General features: G+C 57.5%; 2 protein-coding genes across 2 annotated transcripts in view; one reads left to right on the forward strand and one right to left on the reverse strand.

Moving 5' to 3' along the window:
• Positions 1-942: 942 nt before the first annotated feature.
• VOLCADRAFT_120394 (uncharacterized protein) lies at positions 943-7855 on the reverse strand. Its single transcript, XM_002946943.1, has 8 exons — positions 7766-7855; positions 7264-7374; positions 6668-6832; positions 5725-5883; positions 5072-5221; positions 4379-4612; positions 2181-2273; positions 943-2064 (listed from the first exon to the last, which is right to left on the reverse strand). The coding sequence occupies exons 2-8, from the start codon at positions 7267-7269 to the stop codon at positions 1900-1902; spliced, it is 972 nt and encodes a 323-aa protein (XP_002946989.1). The 5' UTR covers positions 7270-7374; positions 7766-7855; the 3' UTR covers positions 943-1899.
• A 9106-nt stretch (positions 7856-16961) lies between these two features.
• The window catches only part of ant2 (ADP/ATP carrier protein, probably mitochondrial), a gene marked incomplete at both ends in the record, with an annotated part of 4424 nt that continues 1454 nt past the window's right edge, over positions 16962-19931 (forward strand). Inside the window, 5 exons of the mRNA XM_002946751.1 lie at positions 16962-17071; positions 17376-17395; positions 17802-18048; positions 18375-18412; positions 19021-19208. Of these exons, the coding sequence (XP_002946797.1) occupies positions 16962-17071; positions 17376-17395; positions 17802-18048; positions 18375-18412; positions 19021-19208 (603 nt within the window). The remainder of the gene's footprint in view (positions 17072-17375; positions 17396-17801; positions 18049-18374; positions 18413-19020; positions 19209-19931) is intronic.

Consider the following 19931-nt stretch of genomic DNA (forward strand, 5'->3'; position numbering starts at 1 on the left):
GATTGTGACCTACTTGCTGTGCCGCGGGGGCTTTCGCCTGGGATGAGCCCCTTTACTGAGCCGTGACTGTGAGCGCTGTCGAATGTGTGCTGGAGGTGTATCCCGCCGGCGGCCTGCCCGACATCTTGGAAGGCGAGTAGCGCGGGGCACGCGCACCCGTTGAGTGGGAGGCAACCTTCGGTACGGATTTTTTTGTGTGAGTTTAGAGGGTGTCGGCTATATGCTGTTTTGGCACCAGGGCAATTTTGCTTAGCGTACACCGCATGCCGTGGGGCCTCTTACAATCCCACATTGGGTTGCCTTGATTGCAGGCACGAGGTTCACTCTTCGTTCATTTCCATGCACGCGGGTGCTATTGCTTGTCCCTCATGCATCGCCAGGCCTGCCGATAAAATCAAGTCAATTCTACATGGGTTGTTTGCAGCATTCATCTTGTACAGTACACTCTTGAGCGGGTAGAGCAGCTTTGGTGGAATCTTTCACTTGTGTAGCGTGCCTTCCAGATGTGTTTCGGGCTTGTACTTCTAGAGGGCTGTACATAGTACGGTTGGAGAGGAGCGAGGCCGCTGTCGGCCATATGTAGCGGTCTGGAGTTAACGGCTGCCTTGTTATGCTCCCTTGCAACCACCACGAGGTTATCATGACAGCTGATAATTGTGTCATTCGGCCAGAGACGTGGACATATGCACGTGCCCTTCGTGTCCTGGAGTTCAGTATGTCGCCCTGCCTTCCTCTGTCTACAGCTCGGTTATAGCTTTCACTGGCACATCTCAGCGTGCAAAGCAGCAATGAATAACGTGGCGTGCATCTCGCAACAATCTGAAAGTGGCAGAAAGAGGTTAGAGACTTTCACCGTAGAGAGGTGCACTCCACGAATGCAGCAATTTGTGCAAGATGTCCCGGCCGAGATCGTGAAGCACTTTGGGCTTCATTTCCATCATACCTATTTAGCCCATTTACAGTGCCCCACATGGTGTGTGATATGCCATCGCTGGGCTCACACATAGCTGGCAATACCTACGGCCCAAACGACGACATGAGTAGAAGACCATTAGTAAACCGCTTTTTTTCCCTTGCCCCTGATTGACATGTTACATAGCGACAGGGAGATTTGCGTCAATGCAGGCACTAAAAACCACTCTCCTCATCCAGGACTGGGTGTACTCTTGTACCCCGGCAGATATGTACCAAACTCCCACTACTGCACTGTACACGTGTTGCCACAAGTTTCGCGAAGTCACATCTTCCCTGCTTATGATAAGTGCAAGTGCCAAAAAGCGCCATCTTGCGCGAAGGAAGTCACAAACTGTGTGCAATACCAGTTTAGACAGTGGCCATGAAAAATTCATCAGTGGAAACCCCACGACAGGTTTCTCGCACGTCACTACCTCGATGCGCCGAGGTCAATACATGTGGACATCGTATCTAATTACACACACTTAACATACATGCCTTAAGGCGGCGTGCGATCAATGTAGTCCCCCAGAACAATTGGACTCTGCAAATCCAGGACGCTTTCACGTACCCCAACGCGTTCCAGCGCCTAGGCGACGAAGCCACCGCGCACAAAAGACAACCCATCATAATGTCCAGCATCCTGGGCTGGCATCACACATTGTGCACGCTGCCCGTTGCGCACTTGATGGCACATGTATGTTTACTATCTCCTGACAGTTGTACGGTTGCACGCGTCAATGGGCAGAGTCATACCCAATCCGTCTTCTATGGCACGCCAATGCCCACGTTCATGGCCGAATGGGTTTTGGCATCTATGTACGCCCCCCACCCTTAAACCCCCCGCTCATCGCCTCCTATTCCCACCCAAATATTTGGGGACGAAACGCTCAGGTTAAAAGGCGTCCTCGAGCTCCAGTTTCTGGACAAGTCGCTACAGCTGCATTATTTGTCAAGGGGATCAAGATGGCTCACTCGCCGTGAAGGAATAGGCATTGGCTCCAGTTTTGGAGGCAACGTCTCTTGCTGATCGGGCACTGGAGGCTTGTCGCCCTTCTTCTGCGCTTCTTTGTTCATAGCCCAGTCCGCGGAATCGAAGAATTTGTGGTCCTACATCCATGCATTATGGTAGGCCAAACAGGTCAGCATAAAGCGGCACTCCAAGCAACGCAATACGCCCACGGCAGCACACCCACTGCAACCAGTTCTGATCTCGACATTCCAACCTTTGGTAAGAGCTTCTTTTTTGGCTTCAGGCCGCCATACTTTGCCATAAGCATCGCCTCCTGCTCCTTCTCAACATCCTTTGCGGATTTCTCCTGCGGAACCAAGATATGTCCCAATATGACATAGATAGAAACCCGGCCACGCGACTAAAAGCAGCAAGTTACCTGTGGCTGCTGCTGCTCGGGGTCGGCCATAGCGTCCAACCGCCCTACACGCCGCTGCAGACGCTGCTGCTTCAACTGCCGCCTTTTAGTAGTTTACCTGCTTCAAAGCAACGCAGGCAGCCTAGAACAAAAACGCAATCTTGGGTTAACGTTAAGTGTGCCGAGACAGGGTTGCAGTTTCACTTCCAAGCGCTGGCACACGTTCTAAGTGAAGCACAGCAATATATAGGACGTCCTTCGAATCATGCTATCATTTTAACTCGAACCACCCAAGGCCGCACATTGAATGAACCCTGGAGTAACAAGCAACCAACCTGCTGATGCGCGGCTCCGCCTTGGAGATGCTACGTGAACGAACTAATTCTACTGTGCGTGTTTTGTATGGACCAACTTGTTGTTGAGTGGCCAATTTAGAAACGGTTACTGTCTTATAACAATGATCGTTTTGATGCATAAATCCGTAATAGTCCTAGTATGCTTCCTTTGTAAGCTTCTTTTGGATGTCATACGAGAAGCCTTCAGTAACTACTGTCAAAGAAAAGATTGAAGTGTCCGTGGCGTCCTTGCATTATAGTAATGCTTTCCTTGGCGAGAAAAAATCCGAAGCTTGTGTTACACTGGTTCATGTGCGTGAAGGGCCTTCTAGAGGTCATGTGCGCGCACACTTCTTGGGCCGCGTCCCGGAACACGCCACGTATTCGGACCTGCATGTTAGCCGTGGATTGGCAGGGTTATTTGGTTTCGCTCCAAAAGTCTGTAAGGATGAAAAGGGTGTAGACGTGTGGAGGTAGGAAGCTAGGAGCCGCGCGCCGTCGACTGTTCAAAGTGATAGTCCCACGGGCCGCTGCATCTTCCCTGTCAAGTAGACAAGTGAACCTCCTGGCCTGAGATGCCCAGGCCGTAACGACTTATCGCACCGTTTTACTAAAACGCAGTCCGGTATGGCCTACCAGCTGCCCATGCCTTAACAATAAAGTCATCCGCCTACAAAAAATTGCCTCAGAGTCAGATTTTTCTCAAAAGAAATGGACTCACATCCTAGGGGTGCAAGTTCACCATATGCCACAAACTTTTGCGATGCGCCGAAGTTGATTCCCCGCGGGCCAAAGCGCAGCGATGGACCAGCAAGCGTTCCAGTCCATGAGCGCGCGTGCATGAATGGATGGAAGCACCAGCAAACCAGCTAAAAACAGCAATACAAAGCAGCCCAAACGGTGATCTGCCTGGAACCCAGGCAACGCAGATACATGTCGAACCCGGCGTGGGCGGCCCGCCATTGGGTTCGAATGTCGCACGCAGGTTATAACTGGCCGCAAGCCCACCATTACAAACAAAAACAGCTCACAAGCGGTTATGCTACGCGTGCTGGTAGCCGATTTAGTAGCATTACAGACTGCGGGCTCACAGCAGGATGATCATCTCGATTGCGGTGACTGCCCGATAAAAATACGTGCGTGTAGTCAAAAGTGCGTAAAACCTGTAACCCCGTACACCATACAGCTGTTCACCCCATTTGGAGCTTCTGTTGCCACCGCAGAAAAATCATTTGCAGGCTACGGGTTTGCGACGGAATTTGCCTGGGCGGTCGCCGTTGCCGCAACGCGCTCGATGGAATTCTAGTCTGTCGCACTTGTTCGTCGCACGCCGCCCTTAAAAAACGTTACGAGGCCCACAAAGCACGCTGCACAAACAAAGCATTACACCCACTGCCACCTATGCACCTTAACAGGCACCTTGATAAAGTACTTAAAATTCGTTGTCTTGCTTGAAGGTCGCTTGAAACGGGTTTCCGCCCCGCCTCGTCAAGCGTACTTCGCCGTGGCCTAACGCCCCGGCGCGACCGAATGTGTGTGGTGAGGTTGGGTATGCCCCCGCGGTGCCCGCGACGCATGGACCACCGCGTCCGGCGACCCAGCCCAGCCCTGAGTACCGCCTGTGCTGGTACCCGTCCTAGTTGTGAGGATGTGCGAAGACAGGTGCAGTGGCACGGCGCCGGCAGGCGACGCCGCCGCTGCTGCCGCAGCCGCGGGCACCGAAGACGAAATGGTCTGACGGATGTCCTTCTTTAGCGCGTCGTATTTCGCGGTGAGCGGGTCATGCGCGCGCTGCATGCGGTTCCTCTCGAATTGGCTCCGGTCCAGCATCATCTGCATCTGGCGAAGCTCCTGCTGTAGCTCCGCCTCCCGGTTGGTAGCGCTCATGAGTTGAGCCGCCGCCGCGTCGGCACGAGCGTCTGCGTCCGCTAGCTGGCTGTTCAGGTCGTCAATCTGCAGTGGAGACGTCGCAATGCAGGACAGGGCAGGGCAGAACACGACGTTGCAGGAAGCAGCGGGACACAGGTTGATGGGCACCGAGGATGAAGTGGCCGAGAGAAAATTGGGCTAGGTAGGGCTCTGAGAACGCAAGTTACGCCGCGGATACTGAACGCGCCCTTACAGCTACGGCAACAGAATTGGTAATGGCAGCAATAGCTGCAAAAGCAATCACAGGGGACTGCTTCAAAACGGAGCGGCGCTGTTTCGGGCGTGTGGAGCTGCAAGCGACGGATGGCTGGTGTGCGTTTGCAGCACGGGCACGGACCAGTTCACGACAAAACCAAGGCAAGCCAACACACAGGCCAGGGGCGCCCCACGACCCCTGGCCTACGCGACAGCCAAGCGAACGCATAACGTACAAACGTACAGATCCTCGCAACGTTCCTGGCCCTCTATGCACCTACTACGCACCTTGCCCTCCAGCTCACTGACAGCCGCCGCCAGCTCCACATTCTCAGCGGACAGCGCTTCCACGCGGCTGCGAAGCTCCGCGGCCTCGTGGCCCTTGGCAGCCACCTCGCGCTTATGCTCCGCTAGCGCGGCCTCCATGCGGGAGGCGAGCTGCGGATCCCGGGCGGCCGCGGTCGCAGTTGTGAACGGAACGGAAAGGACAGGGGAATGCGGAAAGGACACTAGCGCTTACATGGTGACAGGGGTGTATTTATATCATCAGGGGCTTCTAGGGCTAAGATATCGTATACAGGATTGAGGAGGAGGGGTTCAGAGGTGGGGTTCAGAGGTGGGGTTCAGAGGAGGCAGGCAGGTGTCACAATCCCAGTCCCAGACGGTTGTTGGAAGAACGCAGGCAGGTAAGACGCTAGATGGACGACAGTTATTAATCCGATACACCGTTTCCATATGCCGCACAACTGTAGGCCGCCGTTGGCCCTGTAGGTGATACAGAGTCGGCGCTGTCTGGCGCCAACCAGGTACAGTTGCATTTCACAAGTTTCATACCACCGTTCCTTGCACGAGTGAGGGTCCATCGGTCGCGACGACGCGCGCGCCCAAGGGATGCGTTTGGTCCATGTCCCCGCCTCCCACGACACCGATACGCCTCTCACCGTCTGCGCCTCCTCACGCCACCGGGCGAGCACCTCCTGCTTGTTGGATAACAACCGCTCCGCCTCCGCAGCCGCCGAGTTGGCGGCGGTCGCCTGGGCTTCCAGTTTGCTTGTGAAGGCGCGCATGTCGGCCTCTCGCTCGGCACGCAACGCTGCCATCTGCCGCGGTCCGCGTTTGGGTTTAGGTGGGCATGGGAAGGCCGCGGTGGAGTTTTCTTATGCTACGCAATGTTGGGCGGGAAGCCACCCAAACTTAGAAATAATACAGAGAAAAACTGAACACCCAAACAGCAAAGCCCGGAAGGAGAGGCCACGGAGCTGGGGAGAGGACGACGTGCCAGGACAGGCTGTCCTCTCACCCCGCATCCAGCAGAGGCCGCTCGCGAGCTGGCTCAGGTGTCAGAAAGCACTCTATGCCGAAACGTATAGCTTTGGCTGGCTCGAATATGCTCCAAGGTGCAGATGCCTCGGGTTTATTGGATTAAGCTGAACAAGGCACGCAGGCAGGCAGGCCAAATCCGGGGCCAAATCATTGTCGCCGCGGGTCAACACTGTTAGGCTGGTATGTTATTAGGTCGTCACAGCTGGAGAGAGGAAGTAACCTTAGGGGCGAGCGTCCCTTGGATATGGACCAAACCTGGAGCGAGTGCCCCTTTTCCTGTTCCCTTGCGTAACCCGTTGGTGAGGGAGGCCGCGGCCCTAGGCGCCAGACGCCAGCGCATTGCGAGTCTACCGGCGGCCTGCAACCGCCACAGCGGCGTCCTTTAGGCCTGCGTGTGCCGCCGCCTCGGGCTCGGGCGGGGACAATGACTACTGGGCCCCCTAGGCCCCTAAGTGGCATATGAAAGTCCGCAAACCATCTTATATTTATATTTGTGCCTGCTGCTGATCAGCTGACCCTGCAAGCGAAAGGACGGGTCCAGGGGGTCCAGGGCGGCCGCACCTGCTGCCGCAGCTCTGTCTCCGTTTGTTGCCGAGCGGCACGCGCGGCAGCGAGCTCCCGACTCGCCGCTTCCAGCTGGCGCTTGCCATTGGCCACCTCCGCCCGCGCCGTTGCCAGGTTCGTCTCCAGCTCAGCTACTGTAGACTTCAAGCCCCGGAGAGTATGCTGGTGGGTTCGACGCGGGTAGGAGCGGATGTGTTATGCACTAGTAAATGAGCACAGTGGCTGCTGGATGAGAAGTTAGGGCTTTGGAGTCATAGGACTCACAGTCAAAGGAGAAGAGAATATTGTTGGGCGGGGCCCCGGTTTGCAGTGCCCTGGTTGCCTTGACCCCAGATCCCTCGTATACACGCGCCTTAGCAGTGACGGCAAGAACCCCACATCGCCACATGCTCTTCACGAAGATGCGTAAACACTTCGTTTACAGGATAGGTGCAGAGAGAGAAACCGGAGCACTGCATCAGCATTACCGCAGCATCGATCTCGTTGGCGCGGAAGCTGTAGCCGCAGCTCAACGCCGTTGCGTTACTGTGTTTGTCCTGTTGCTTACGCTGGCCGTAAAGCAAAACTTCTCGCTTGAGACCACGCACCCTCACCTCCATTGACTGTCGCTCTAGCTGGGCGTCCCTAGCCACGCGCTCCGCCTTCCGCTGCGCGCTCTCTAACTTGGCCACAGCTTCGTCGCGCTCACGCTCCACAGCCGCGACCTGCCTCGTAAAACAAGAAGCGGGCCCCCAGCACGCCAAGGCATAAAGAAGCAGATGAACAAACCGGCGGTCAACACATCGAACCGGGATCCCGGCGCACCCCCTGTTCAAGAAGGTGCCAATACATATTCAAAGTTGTGCAGAGGACAACTCGCGCTTGGGGCAACGAGAGTTGAAGAGTGACGCAGGCTCAAGACGGCGAGCCACATCTCGAGTAGCAGTCAGGTTAATGCAGCTGCACTATAGAGATATATGGTTATGGTACATGGGCCATGGGCCCTGACCGGTGGGCAGGCGGGCGGTGACCGTGCCCCTCCAAATTACGGAAAACAGCTGCCCAACTCCGACTCGTTACGGTGCCGCCAGCAGCCGACCCAATCCCGGCCCGTACCTTCTCCACAGCTCCAAGTGAAGCCAGCCCAAGCCGGTTTTTGGACGCCAGCGCCGCCGCCGTATCCTCTCGGAGCGCCGCCAGCTCCGCCTGATCAACGGCAACACACAAAACACCAAAACGTGCAGAGCCGGGCATAATGCGGCCGCGGTGCTACCTATGCTCACTTTGCGGCAATGTGATAATGCAGAATTTCCTCTGAATCAACGGACCAACATGGTCTCCCACTGCCCAGCACGCTTCGATTATGACTTTGTGTATAGTTGTTAAGATTCCCAGCTATTATCGATGCAGCATCCGCGTGCACAGCGGACACAGCAAGCACTAAACATGCCCGTCCTTGGGCAGCGATGTCCGTCCGTCACCGCCCTTTGTGCCTTGCCTGAACTCCCTTGCCTGAACCCCAAGTCTTATGCCGTGGAAACCTGGACCTGCGGGCTTCGGCGCCGCAATGTTTAACCACAACGGCTTGGTCCCCCACCAGGGGCATTCCACCAACGTATGTACAGCTGATCCTAACAGCATTACCAATGGTGGACCCCCCTGACCCTACGCGGCTGCCCAAACCGCACACGCTATCGGCGGTTGTGGTTCCAGAGAGACCCTGTAGCTGCGATACCACCCAAGCCCCTCCCGCACAGCCAGCCCCGCTGGTAGCCGCCCAGCACTCAAGCCCCGCCCGCAACCCCTCTGGCCTTGCCCCACCGTCATGCTGGCCTGGTCCCGCTCCAAACGTTCCGCGCGGGCACGCCACTCGGTCACAGCCGCCTGCGCGGCGGCCAGCTCCTCGCGAACCTGCCCAAGGAAGGGGAAGAACACATAACGCGGCGACGATGGCTATCAGCCGACTGCTGCAGAGATGCTGAGCAAGGCCACGCAAGAAACCGAGGCTCCCTGAGCGACTATTCCATGCAGCGTGAATGACATTCTGTGCTTGTCCTGGAAGCGGAGGATCACGTGCAATGCATAGACCGAAGCATGCACGCCTTACGGTGATGGAGCCGGCGGGAGCCCGCCTTGCCCAGCCCAGCCGCAAGCCGCTTTCGCCCACTGTTGGAGAACAACTTTGCAAAGCAAGCAGTGACGCTGGCCAGCTTGTGGCTAGCGCAGCGCCTGGACTCTAGGCCCTGGTCGTAGCCCCTCACCTGCGCCGTGACGGCTTGCGCGGCGTTGATCTGTGCGTTGAACTCGTCGGCGACCGCGTCGCGAGCTGCCTGAAATTCCACAGTCAATGCCACCCCACGCCAGAAAATGAAGCGAAGCGAAAGGATTTGCACGAGAAGAGCGATTAGGACTGTCCGAAACAGCAAAAGAAAACAGCGGGAATAAAGGGTGATCTGAATCCACTATCTAGGTACCACTTCTGAATGATTGAATCACTGTGCGGTGAAGCCGAAAGGGCCATCGTTGCATCCCATATCCAGATATTACGTAGCTCTTGCCATGCCCGGTCGTTAACCAGGCGATGATGATACTTTGCTACCCACCTGGCGCACGGTGACCAGTCGCGTGTTTGCCAGCTCCACCTGGCGCTCCAGGTCCATGCAGCGGGCCTGGGCGGTGTCGCGAGCAAGCCGGGCTTCCTCCGCAGCTGTCATGGCTTCCTTCACACGGGTCCATACCTAGGCGCCCGAAGAGGGTGCGGGGCGGGAAGAAGGTGCGAGATGGAAGAAAGAAGAGGAAGAAGAGGAAGAATGAATGCAGGGGATTATTGGCTGAGGTTAAATAGAAAAAACACTGCAACTGCAGGCACAAATGGTGCGACGCGAGAGCAGGTCGGCGGGGGCTCTGAGGGGAGGATGGCGCCGCCGCGATAGCTGTAGCTGGGCAACTTGCGTGTGTAAGGGCAACCCAAGTGCTAAAAGGTGCAGCTAAGGGGAGGAGTTCCAGCCGGTGTGCTGCCGGAGTCAGTTGGAAAATGCTCGGAAATGTCGAACTCCGTGAGGAGACTCCACGTGATGGAGGGACACCACGTAACAAAATTGCTTTTGCTTCAGTTTTGAGCCTTCGCCTGTAATTTGCCTTCCTGTCCTCTAGCGGCTCAGTTCTATCTATCAAAAAACCATACACACAAAGGCGCGTATCTGTCCAAACCGGGGGATGGGGGGCTGTGCGGCACCCCCGAAGTCCTCTACACAAATTCTAAGCCCAAGCGAGGGCCGCTTACATCCGCGTCGCGCCTTTGCAGTTCCGTGAGCTTGCCCTCCACTCCTCCGAGCGCGGAGCGCAACGTCTCGCACTCGCGGTTAAGGGTAGACACCTGAAATCAGCACCAGCACCAGCAGCAGCGGTAAGCGGGGAAATGTAAATGCAGTTTCGCGGAGGGAAGTGTGACAAAAGCGGGGTTGGAAGTAGGGTGCTGCGGGGATCTGAATGAGGGACCGAGCATCGTGTGGTGGGATGGGTGCTGGTGCCGCTGTCCGTGTCCCGTTAGCTAGTTTAGTAAAACCTAGTGGCGCACCTGAACATTCAGCGCGTCTGCACGCTCCCTCGACGTAGACAGCTCCAGCTGCAAGCTGGCAGCGCCGTCGGACGCCACTTTGTAGCGCTGCTGAGCCGCAGCCGCCTCGGTCTGCAGCTGCGTGTGCGCGTGACGAAGCTCGTCAAGGGCCGCCTGCGATTGCGCGCACCCCCAAAAGCCGTAATATAATACAGGGGAGATAAAAGTTGATTGCAAATATTAATATAAAACGCAAGGATGCGTATCCGAAGCCATAATATGGCAAGCAGCGTGCTCATATTTACCTCGTGTGCTCGTGTTCAACTGTAGTGGGAGGGGAACGGAGCTGGGGTTGACGGGGAAAGACACAAAACAACGTAAAAGAGCCGGTGCATGGCGCGATGACTGGCTTTGCACACCCTTGCACCTTCCAACTCACCATGTTTCTCATCAGCACACCTTGCACATCATCTCCTCTCCATCAAACCCCCGGCCCTAACCCCGGGGCGCACACACGCGTACCTTGGCGGTAACTGCCGCAGCATTGGCTTCATCCAGCGCGGCCTTGCTGCGCGACACCTGGGTTGCCAGCGCCGTCGCTTTAGCCTCCGTAGCCCGGAGCGCCTCTGCCAATTTGGCAGCACGGCTATCCGCCTCCTGCAGCACCCGCAAACAACATCCCGCACCTGACACCACCCATCTTCCCATCAAGCACTCCGCGGCTTACCGCGGTTCTTTCAACAGCCAATATATATACCTCCTCATCCCTCCTCCTTTCCCATAAGGAAACCTCTGTGTTCCTTTCCTTCCATAAAGCAATACTTGATGATTTATCAAACCTGGTCGCCCTGCAGCTTCATGATCTGATCTCTACAATACAGGTACACGTGATGGCTTCCATCGCCTCACAGCCCTTCACAGGTAAGTGGCGGGTGGACGTCCCCCGGTCTCTACCGTCATCCCCACGTCCGCATGTGGTTATCCATTTCCGGCAAATGCGCTGCCCTCCCCCCGCCTTCCCGCCGCATGCTGATACCTGCGCCTTGGCATTTGCTTGCTGCGCTTGCGCCATCAGGGCTGACTGCTCCTGACCCATCCGCAGCACCTCCTGTGCCCGCTCTTGCAGCTGGCGGTGAAGCCGCTGGATCTCAGCATCCATCTCCGACTGAGGAGGCGCAGACACGTCGAGGGAGGAGGGGGTTAAGGAGGAATTGCCCTAAGACCCAACACGCAGGACACAGTCAAAGAATAAAAGGGCGGTTCATGCACTGCGTACATATGCACGCAAAAGCGTGCTTAAGATGGGAGGAAACATGTATAAGCATAACAGAAATAGCGTTATTACATCTCGACCTGTGCTGAAACCCCTCAGTGGCGCGCTTTCTTTTTATTCCAGCCTCGGGAAAACCCTAAATGCTCAAAAGCTCGTTTTAGCCTACTTCCAGCATATTTCGTCATGCTGCACCATCACGTCAGGAATGCACAAACACCGGACTGCCGTGTTGCAAACGCAACGTTGGCAGATGCGGCAGCGGTGCTCTCCTCGTTCTGGGCACTCATCTTCACGAGTTCAGTCACGAGTTCACGTCTGGATTTGCTTCTGCTTGCCTTGCTTGCGTTTCAACCCCCCTCCCCCATCCTCGCCTTCAAGAACGCATTTTGGTCAGTTTTACTTCTTTGTACACTCTTTCCCTGGCAGCAGCTCCTTCACTCGTTCGTGGTTCGTCTTTCCCCCATCCTCCTATCGCTGGTATCTGCTGCAATCGTCAGCGGTTGGTCTGCTCCCCGTGGCCCCCAGCTCCCCGTTCACACCTGTTGCGTCAGTAGCAGCTCATTCTCCCGGCGCAGCAACTCCAACTCCTCGCTCCTGATGGCGGCTGCGCCAGGGCCGGCAGCTGCGGCTGCTGCCGCCGCCTGGTTTGCCGCCGTTGCCGCCGCTGCGGCGACGCTGTTGGCCTGCGCCAGGGCGGCGTCACGCGCCTCCGACGCTGTGCTCAGGTCGGTCCGAAGACGATCATTTTCCTCCACGACGTCATCCACCTGTGCAGGCAGTTCGTTCGTTCATCAAACCATGATGCGCAGCACAGATACCGCTGGTCAGATAACGCTGCAAATGGCGAGAGCAGCGGACGACGCTGTCCGAGCTTGGCATCAATCCCCTGCATCCCTACCGTGACGTGGCGAAAGCAACGTCCCCCCTTCTAGCTTCCGCCTGCGTCCGTTTCACAACAACAAACTAGCACATGATCTCCTCCGCCACGGCGTACTCAGGGCATATTCCTACAGTAGCTGTCCTAGCTACCCAAATACCGAAATACCCTCACCTTACCCTCTTGGCTTGGGTACTCTCTGACCTACTTGGGGTAGTGTTCCAGGGCTGGCGGAGCTGAGTTAAGTGGCCGCTCGGACATCCACATTTTGGCAGTTGAGACGCGCGCCTTCCTCGCTTACATCCCGTCAGATCTACCAATGCAATATCAGTTGGTCACTAGAACCGTAGCACCCACTCAAGCAACTCCCAAAAAGGTGGTGACCCAGGAGTTGCATCTACTCACTTGGGCTCCAGCGTTTCGACCTTAAAGGACCTGAACCTTAAGGTGGTTATTATTAGTTTTCCCTCTTAAGCCTCCCCAGTCCCTCACCTGCGACTTGAGCACTTGAACCTGCTCCGTTCGTGACCGCAGGTCCGCTTCCAGTTGGGAGATCCGCGAGTCGTATGCCGCCAGAAGCGGCGCCAGCAGCTTCTGGTCTCGGAGCACAGCCGCGGCCCCAAGCGCGTCGGCGCTCAGTAACCCCTCGTAATCCATCGGCGGCGGTGGCGGAACCGGCCCAGGCGTCTGCATAAGGACCGGCGCTGGCGCAGGTACGAGCTCAGGGGCCGCACCACCCGCTACAGGGTCAGGTGCGCCCGCCAGCGCTAGCGCTGCAGCGGAGGCGCGCTCGGGCGAGACGCTGCGGCGTGACACCTCCGCGGAGAGCCTCGCCACCAGGTCCTCCAGAAACCGCACCTGGAGCTGCAGGTCCGTACCCTCGCCGCCGGCGTCACCGCCTTGCACATGGTCACGTGGATTATCGCTGCTGCCACTGCCGGTGTCCCGCTCTGAGCTGGAGGTGCTGACTCCGCCAGCCTCGGCCCTCGGCCCTGACCCAGACCGGGTCCCGGACACGTAGTTTGCATAATGGCTGATGCCCACTGTGTCGCTAAGCTCGCTGTCGCTCAAGGCGCCTTGGGCTAAGCCGCTAAATTCCACACGGCGGCGGACGGGGGACGTGGACGTCGTGGGGTCGGAGCGGCGCGGCGGGCGGCCCACCGCGTGGCCCGACGACGTGCGCACCACACGCTGGCTGCCGGAGCGCGGCAGCTGTGGATGTGGCTGCGGCGGCAAAGGGTGCTGGTAGTGCTGCGACTGCTGCTGCGGAGGTTGCGGCTGGTGCGGCTGGTGCTGGTGCTGTGGCGGCAAAGGGTGCTGGTGCTGCGGATGTTGGTAATGCGGCGGTGGCTGCATTGCCGTCGGGACGGGCGGAGGCCCAGGCGGAGCCGCGGACGCACTGTAGTACACCTGCTGTGACGGCGCCGTCATGGGTGGCGGCGGCGGCGGCGGCGGCTGGACGTGTATCCCCAGGGACTGCGGATAGCAGCCGCCGCTGCTTGCTCCTGCGGAAGGAATCCCTGGCGACAGCGGCGGCGAGTGCGGCGGCAGCAGCTGCGATGGCTGAGCGTAGATGCCGTACACGGGCATACCTGGATGCTGGAACATGGCGTTCTCGTACCCGGTCGCGGCGGATGGGGCGCGTTCCGCGACGTCAAGATCGCCGCCCTCCATGCTAGCCCCGCCGCCGGTGCCGTACTGGTCGAGAAATTCGTACGCGAAGGCGCCGCTGGCGGGAAGGTATGGCGTGATGGGCACTGTAGCCTGCTGTAGCCCTTCTAGAAGCGCCGGAGTGGGCACGCCACGGGAGTTCACAGGCACCGCGACGCCCGTTGGATGCGCGACGAAAAGCTGCGCCATCCCTCCGCCATGGGCCGGTAGGAACAGCGGCGTCGATGCGTAGTGGCGGCCCATCACCCCGCCGCCAGAGCTGAGTGCCCCATCGTAAGATACACGCATGGGCGGCATCGTTTGATGCTCCGACTGCGCGACGCCATTAGGAAATACACGATGATGTGGCATACACGCGGGGATTATGGAACTGAGCGGCCCAGGAGAAAAGCATTTCTATTTTTAACAAAACACACGATTCGGTGTCCGTGCGCAATCACCAGGCAGCGTGTACAACCTATAGTCCTTGAGAGTTTCAAGCACGCACGTTGACTCGCGACGGCGCGCGGCATGTAAAAGGTAAGGGCCGCCTCTCCGCCGCCCTGAGTGCGGTTTCCATAGGCACCAGACATGGACCGAGGGACTTATTCTACCGTCGGCGTAACTTTCGTGCAACTTTTCCCCCCCCTTCCCCAGCACTTTCCTCCTTGGCAGCAGCTTCACTCGCTCGTGGTTCGTCTCTTCCTCCACCTCCCTTCCCCCCGCCGCCATTCCCTCCCCCCAAGCACCTGGTGCTGCTGCTGCTGCAGTGGCGATGGCTGCGCAACCTCGTCGGGTGTTTGCGTCTCGGCATTGCTGCGCCGCATCGCCAAGTCGACCCGCTGCTGGGACATGATGCCGCTTTGCGGTGTGGCTACTGGGACGGTTGCCGCAATCGAGGGCAGTTCCTGAATCACGCACGAAGGTGAAATATAAGCGGAATATACCAAAAAAACACCAAGAATTCCGTGCCTCCGTCATTCCGGAGGAATCAAACTCATGCTGCGCCGAAGCAGGCAGGATGAACTATTTTTTTGCATTCTGCATTGTTGCATCCCTTGTTGCATCCACACCCTGCCCCGTATCCATACCCTTTCGCCATTCGCATTCGCATTCGCATTCTTCTTCCAACTTCTCCCTAAGACACCGGGAATTGCTGCCGCAAGGCGGTATAACCGCAGAGGCAGAGGCTTGCCGCGACCCCGCCACGTCGACCAACGTGTTCGATACGCAGTATTGCCCTCCCGCCGGCCCTTGCGTAGGTTTTGGTTCCCCGTGGATTGCTTTCCCTGCCTTACCACCCCCGACTCACCCTGATGGCCTGTGGCTGCTGGCCCTGAGCCTCCACTTCCTGCAACTGCTGCTGCTGTCGTTGCTGCTGTTGCTGCTGTTGCTGTTGCCGTTGCTGCTGCTGGGTTTGGCGGTCCTCCATATCCCGCATGATGGACTGCATGTAGACACGAGGCCATGCGATATGGGATAATGCAATACATTCATGCTCCATGTCAGCTTGGTTGTATTCCAAGGGTAGAATACATAGATGTGATACGTACAAAAGCAAACGCACAATATGGCGGAATGACGGCATCGTGTAATAGACCACATGTTGGGATATTCGGTACGCTCATATACGGTACGGTAGAACCCACATCGTTTGCCGTACGGACGTACGGGGGGGTAACCCGCATCCGAGGCCGTACGGTATAGCCGTATAGGGTTGTAGTCCCCATGTGATAGCGTGGAAATAGCCGTATGGGGCAGGAAAATAGAGCGGGGTTATGGGGTTGGGCCAGGTATGTGCCTAGAGCAAGCCTACCTTGCCTTGTAACCGTTCACACCCAACACGCACTAAAGCAACGTGGATTTGTAGCAGGTTTGGCTTGAGCTAGCCCCAAATGCCTTTAGAGCAGTTCCGGGTGCTCCATGTGTCTGTACGTAAACTCATCCCCTTTCCTGATGACCCGCACGGTGGCGCAGGCGTCCTGAAACAGTTGTGCGCCTCGACAAGACAAGGCCTTGCCCTACACCTTACCTCGACGGTGTCCCTGAGATCTTTCATAAGATGCTTGACAGCTTGGACGCTTGCACATCGCATGCGAAGATCACGTGGCCCCTTATCTGTCTCTACCTGTATGTCCAGGCAGTCATCTAACCCCGGGTTCTTGCTGCGCAGATGTGACGGCAGCCATTTCCGTATGGTCTCATACGCAAAGGTGTTGATAATCTGCAATTATAAGCCACGATTGCCCTCTTGGGAAGTGCGCTCAGCTGTCGCGGTTGCTGGTACACACCTTGCCATCGACCGTCGTGAGGCTGACGCCCTCACGCCCAACCACAAGGATCACAGGCTGCTCCCTGCCACTTGGCGCCAGGAGCGTCACCGGGTGGCGCCTGGCTGCTTGGGAAGCCATAATCAAGCAGCTGGTCAAATCGACGCCAACTCCCCCTAAGTAAAAGTGTCGCGTTGCATGTGTTACTCTGTACGCATTAAGTCATCCTCATATTGGATGCCTATAACTTCTTGCTTCTTTTGGAGATATATGCCTGCCCGCGAAAGCTGGCAAGTGTTTCTGTCGGGCGTGTGATTGCATGTGAAGACTGTTGCTACGTTATTTGACAAATAGATTTCTGGAGTATAGAAGCGTTGCTTACGAGCCATCCGCCTCCATCAGAGAGAAGTTGAGCAGCCAGGCACAACGGTGAACGTAACGATGTTAGCGTAATGCGGTCCCACCAGCTAGAGTGTTGTATAAATAATACTTATCACCCTAAAAAATGTACAACTTTGTTGGACCGCGCTTGCGAGGTCAGCACTGCAAGGATGATAGTTGACGGACCGCGAATCAGTATCATGGCATCACGAATGCCAGAGATGTTGGATGAAGACACGACCCAAGACAGCTCAAGGCGGAATCCGAGGGCGGGGAGCCTGCTGAGTGATTCTGTCGCGGCTTTGCTGTCGTCCAGTGTATTCGCCACTGTGTTCTACCCCCTTCATCGAGTTAAAATCTTACTCCAAACTCAGGACAGCAATCCGCTCATTACGAGCGGTCAGGCAAGTCGCACGTGACCAGTCGGATTCGAGGCGCGTCGGGACAATTGGCAAACAAGACCAGTGCATTCTAGATTCCTACCTCTCCCTTCAACATCTTGAATTTATCATTGGTGTCAGGCATGCTCAGTAAGACTTTGCCCGCAACGGGGAGCGACGGGGTCGTGCCCGACTGTACGGCTTCCGGTGTTTTGCAGCGCAAATCGCATCGCATCGCGGTGGAAAAGGGGCACAAGCGGACTCGTTCAGTCTTGCGCTTTCGGGATGCTCTTGCTGCAGCCCAGCTTGCCAATTATGCGGCTTGTTTGCTTACGTGAGCTCCGCCGCGGATATGTGCGGTGTCGCATTCACAGTGCTATACGGTCATGGTCAAACGGTCACGGTCAACAGTCAACCGCAAAAGCCTTTTAACCACCTGAAAGAAGTAGGCGTGGGCCAAACAAGGATATTCCCAACTGCGCATTTGAACAGCACATATTTGCCCCACATTTCATACATACATCACGCCAACCCCGTCGCAGATCGCCCGTACTACCAAGCCGACTCTGCTCACCTCCCGCCCGCGCTGTACACATACCCACCACCTGTTGCTCACAAACTACATCCCTACCTTCCTCCTCCCTAACTTCATCTCCATCCCCCCCATTTCCCTTTCACACGCCAGCATCCTCTCCTTGCTGCCATACCTCCTCCCCATTCCCTTTCATAAAAAACAACAGGTCCCTCGGTATCGCGTGATGACAGCCGTACCACGACTTGTACGGGAGGGCGGTGTACGGGAGCTGTGGCGCGGCAACGGCGCCTACATGTTGCGCCACGTGCCCTCTACGACGCTGTCCTTCGCCTTCAAGGACGCACTGCTGCGCGCGCTGCCCCACTACGACGCCTTTGAGGACCTGGGCAAGGCCGCCTTGGTGAACTTGGCTGCGGGGTTCATAGGCGGCGCAGCGGCGCTGTTCTTCGTCTATCCATTGGACTTCGCGACAATTCGGTGCGGAGAGAGCACTAGGGGGCCATAGAGACGTGCAGGGGGTGGGGTGGGGGTGGGTGGGGGGTTTACACCTCCTGGAGTTGCGTTACACTTTAAAGGTGGAGCCTGGGTGCCGATTCCAGGAGCCACATGGACTGACACATTGACTTTCTGGGCGGTTAGCGGTTGGCTGTTGAATAATTCCAGGGTTCCAGGGCTCCTTTAAGCGGGGCGCCCTCGAACACCCACCAAAAATGGCGTCCAAACCCTAAAACCCTAACGAGAAGGCGTCAACACCCCGTTTCGATAACATCCCCTGTGTGTGTGTATTGCACTGGTCACCGCAGGATGGCGGCGGAGCTCCGGCAAAGCAAGAAGCGGCTGGGTAGGTGGATCCGGGACTCCGGGACTGCGGGCGCGGGGGGATGCCGCGAGTACATGATAAACCTCCTCTTTAAACCCATTATATGCCCTGCCTGCCTGCCCCGTCCTGGGGCTTCTTCCCGCCATGCAATTTTCCTGCCATGACCGGTACGGACCGGCCCTGACACGTGTTGTCCATGTGGATACATATGCAGCGTGTGTTTCGTGTTTTCTCCTCTTGCCCCGCGCTCTCTCTCTCTCTCTCTCCCTTGCCTCTTTCGTCTCTCGGTTCACTTCACTTCGCTTCCCTGCCCTGCCCTGCCCTGCCCTGCCCTGCCCTGCCCTGCCCTGCCCTGCCCTGCCCTGCCCTGCCCTGCCCTGCCCTGCCCTGCCCTGCCCTGCCCTGCCCTGCCCTGCCCTGCCCTGCCCTGCCCTGCCCTGCCCTGCCCTGCCCTGCCCTGCCCTGCCCTGCCCTGCCCTGCCCTGCCTGCCCTGCCCTGCCTGCCCTGCCCTGCCCTGCCCTGCCCTGCCCTGCCCTGCCCTGCCCTGCCCTGCCCTGCCCTGCCCTTCACCTGATGACCCACTTGGTGGCCCTCTCACCTCTCGCACCTCGCACCTCGGTTCCCCCAGGCGTGATGGACACGCTGAACAGCACACAGCGGAGCGGCGGCCTGACGGCGCTTTACCGTGGTTTCGGAGTCTCAGCTGCCGCCATCGGGGCATATAAGGCCCTGTACTTTGGGCTGTACGATACCGCCTGCGCGGCCATGGAGCAGGCGAGCTTACGAGCGGAAATGGACATGGCAGGTCGCGGGGATGTGTGCGTTACGGGCACTTTGTACCTCTGTAGGGGGCGTTGGTGGTGTTGGAATCAGCAAAGCGTCCCAGACCCCCCCCCCCGCGGGTTCTATTACTGCTTTCACATTCCACATGTATATGAGCGTCGGTCATATTCCAAGGGGGGGTTCGCCACCAGTTATGTTTGTTGGGTGGGTTGGGTTGTAGCGGTCCGCACGCCCGTGCAAGGCTGCAAGGCTGCAGGCCCGCGCTGTTGTAGGCGTTACACGTTCCGCTGTCTCTGCGGACCGCCACCTCCGCCGTTCTCGTGCCGTTGCGGACTGCGGTCTGTGGTACGTGTATCGCGGGCAGGCCATCGTGGAGGCAGGACGGCGGCTGCCCGGGAGGGAGAGAGGGAGAGACGGAGGAAGGGGAGGGAGCGGGAGGAAGAGGGAGAGAAAGGCAGAGAGGGGGAAGGAGAGAAGGAAAGAGGGAGAGAAGGAAAGAGGGAGAGAAGGAAAGAGGGAGAGAAGGAAAGAGCGAGAGGAGGAAAGAGGGAGAGGAGGAAAGAGGGAGAGGAGGAAAGAGGGAGAGAAGGAAAGAGGGAGAGAAGGAAAGAGGGAGAGAAGGAAAGAGGGAGAGAAGGAAAGAGGGAGAGGAGGAAAGAGGGAGAGAGGGAAAGAGGGAGAGGAGGAAAGAGGGAGAGGAGGAAAGAGGGAGAGAGGGAAAGAGGGAGAGGAGGAAAGAGGGAGAGGAGGAAAGAG

The sequence above is a fragment of the Volvox carteri genome (assembly GCF_000143455.1).
Source record: "Volvox carteri f. nagariensis unplaced genomic scaffold VOLCAscaffold_4, whole genome shotgun sequence".
NCBI lineage: Eukaryota > Viridiplantae > Chlorophyta > Chlorophyceae > Chlamydomonadales > Volvocaceae > Volvox > Volvox carteri.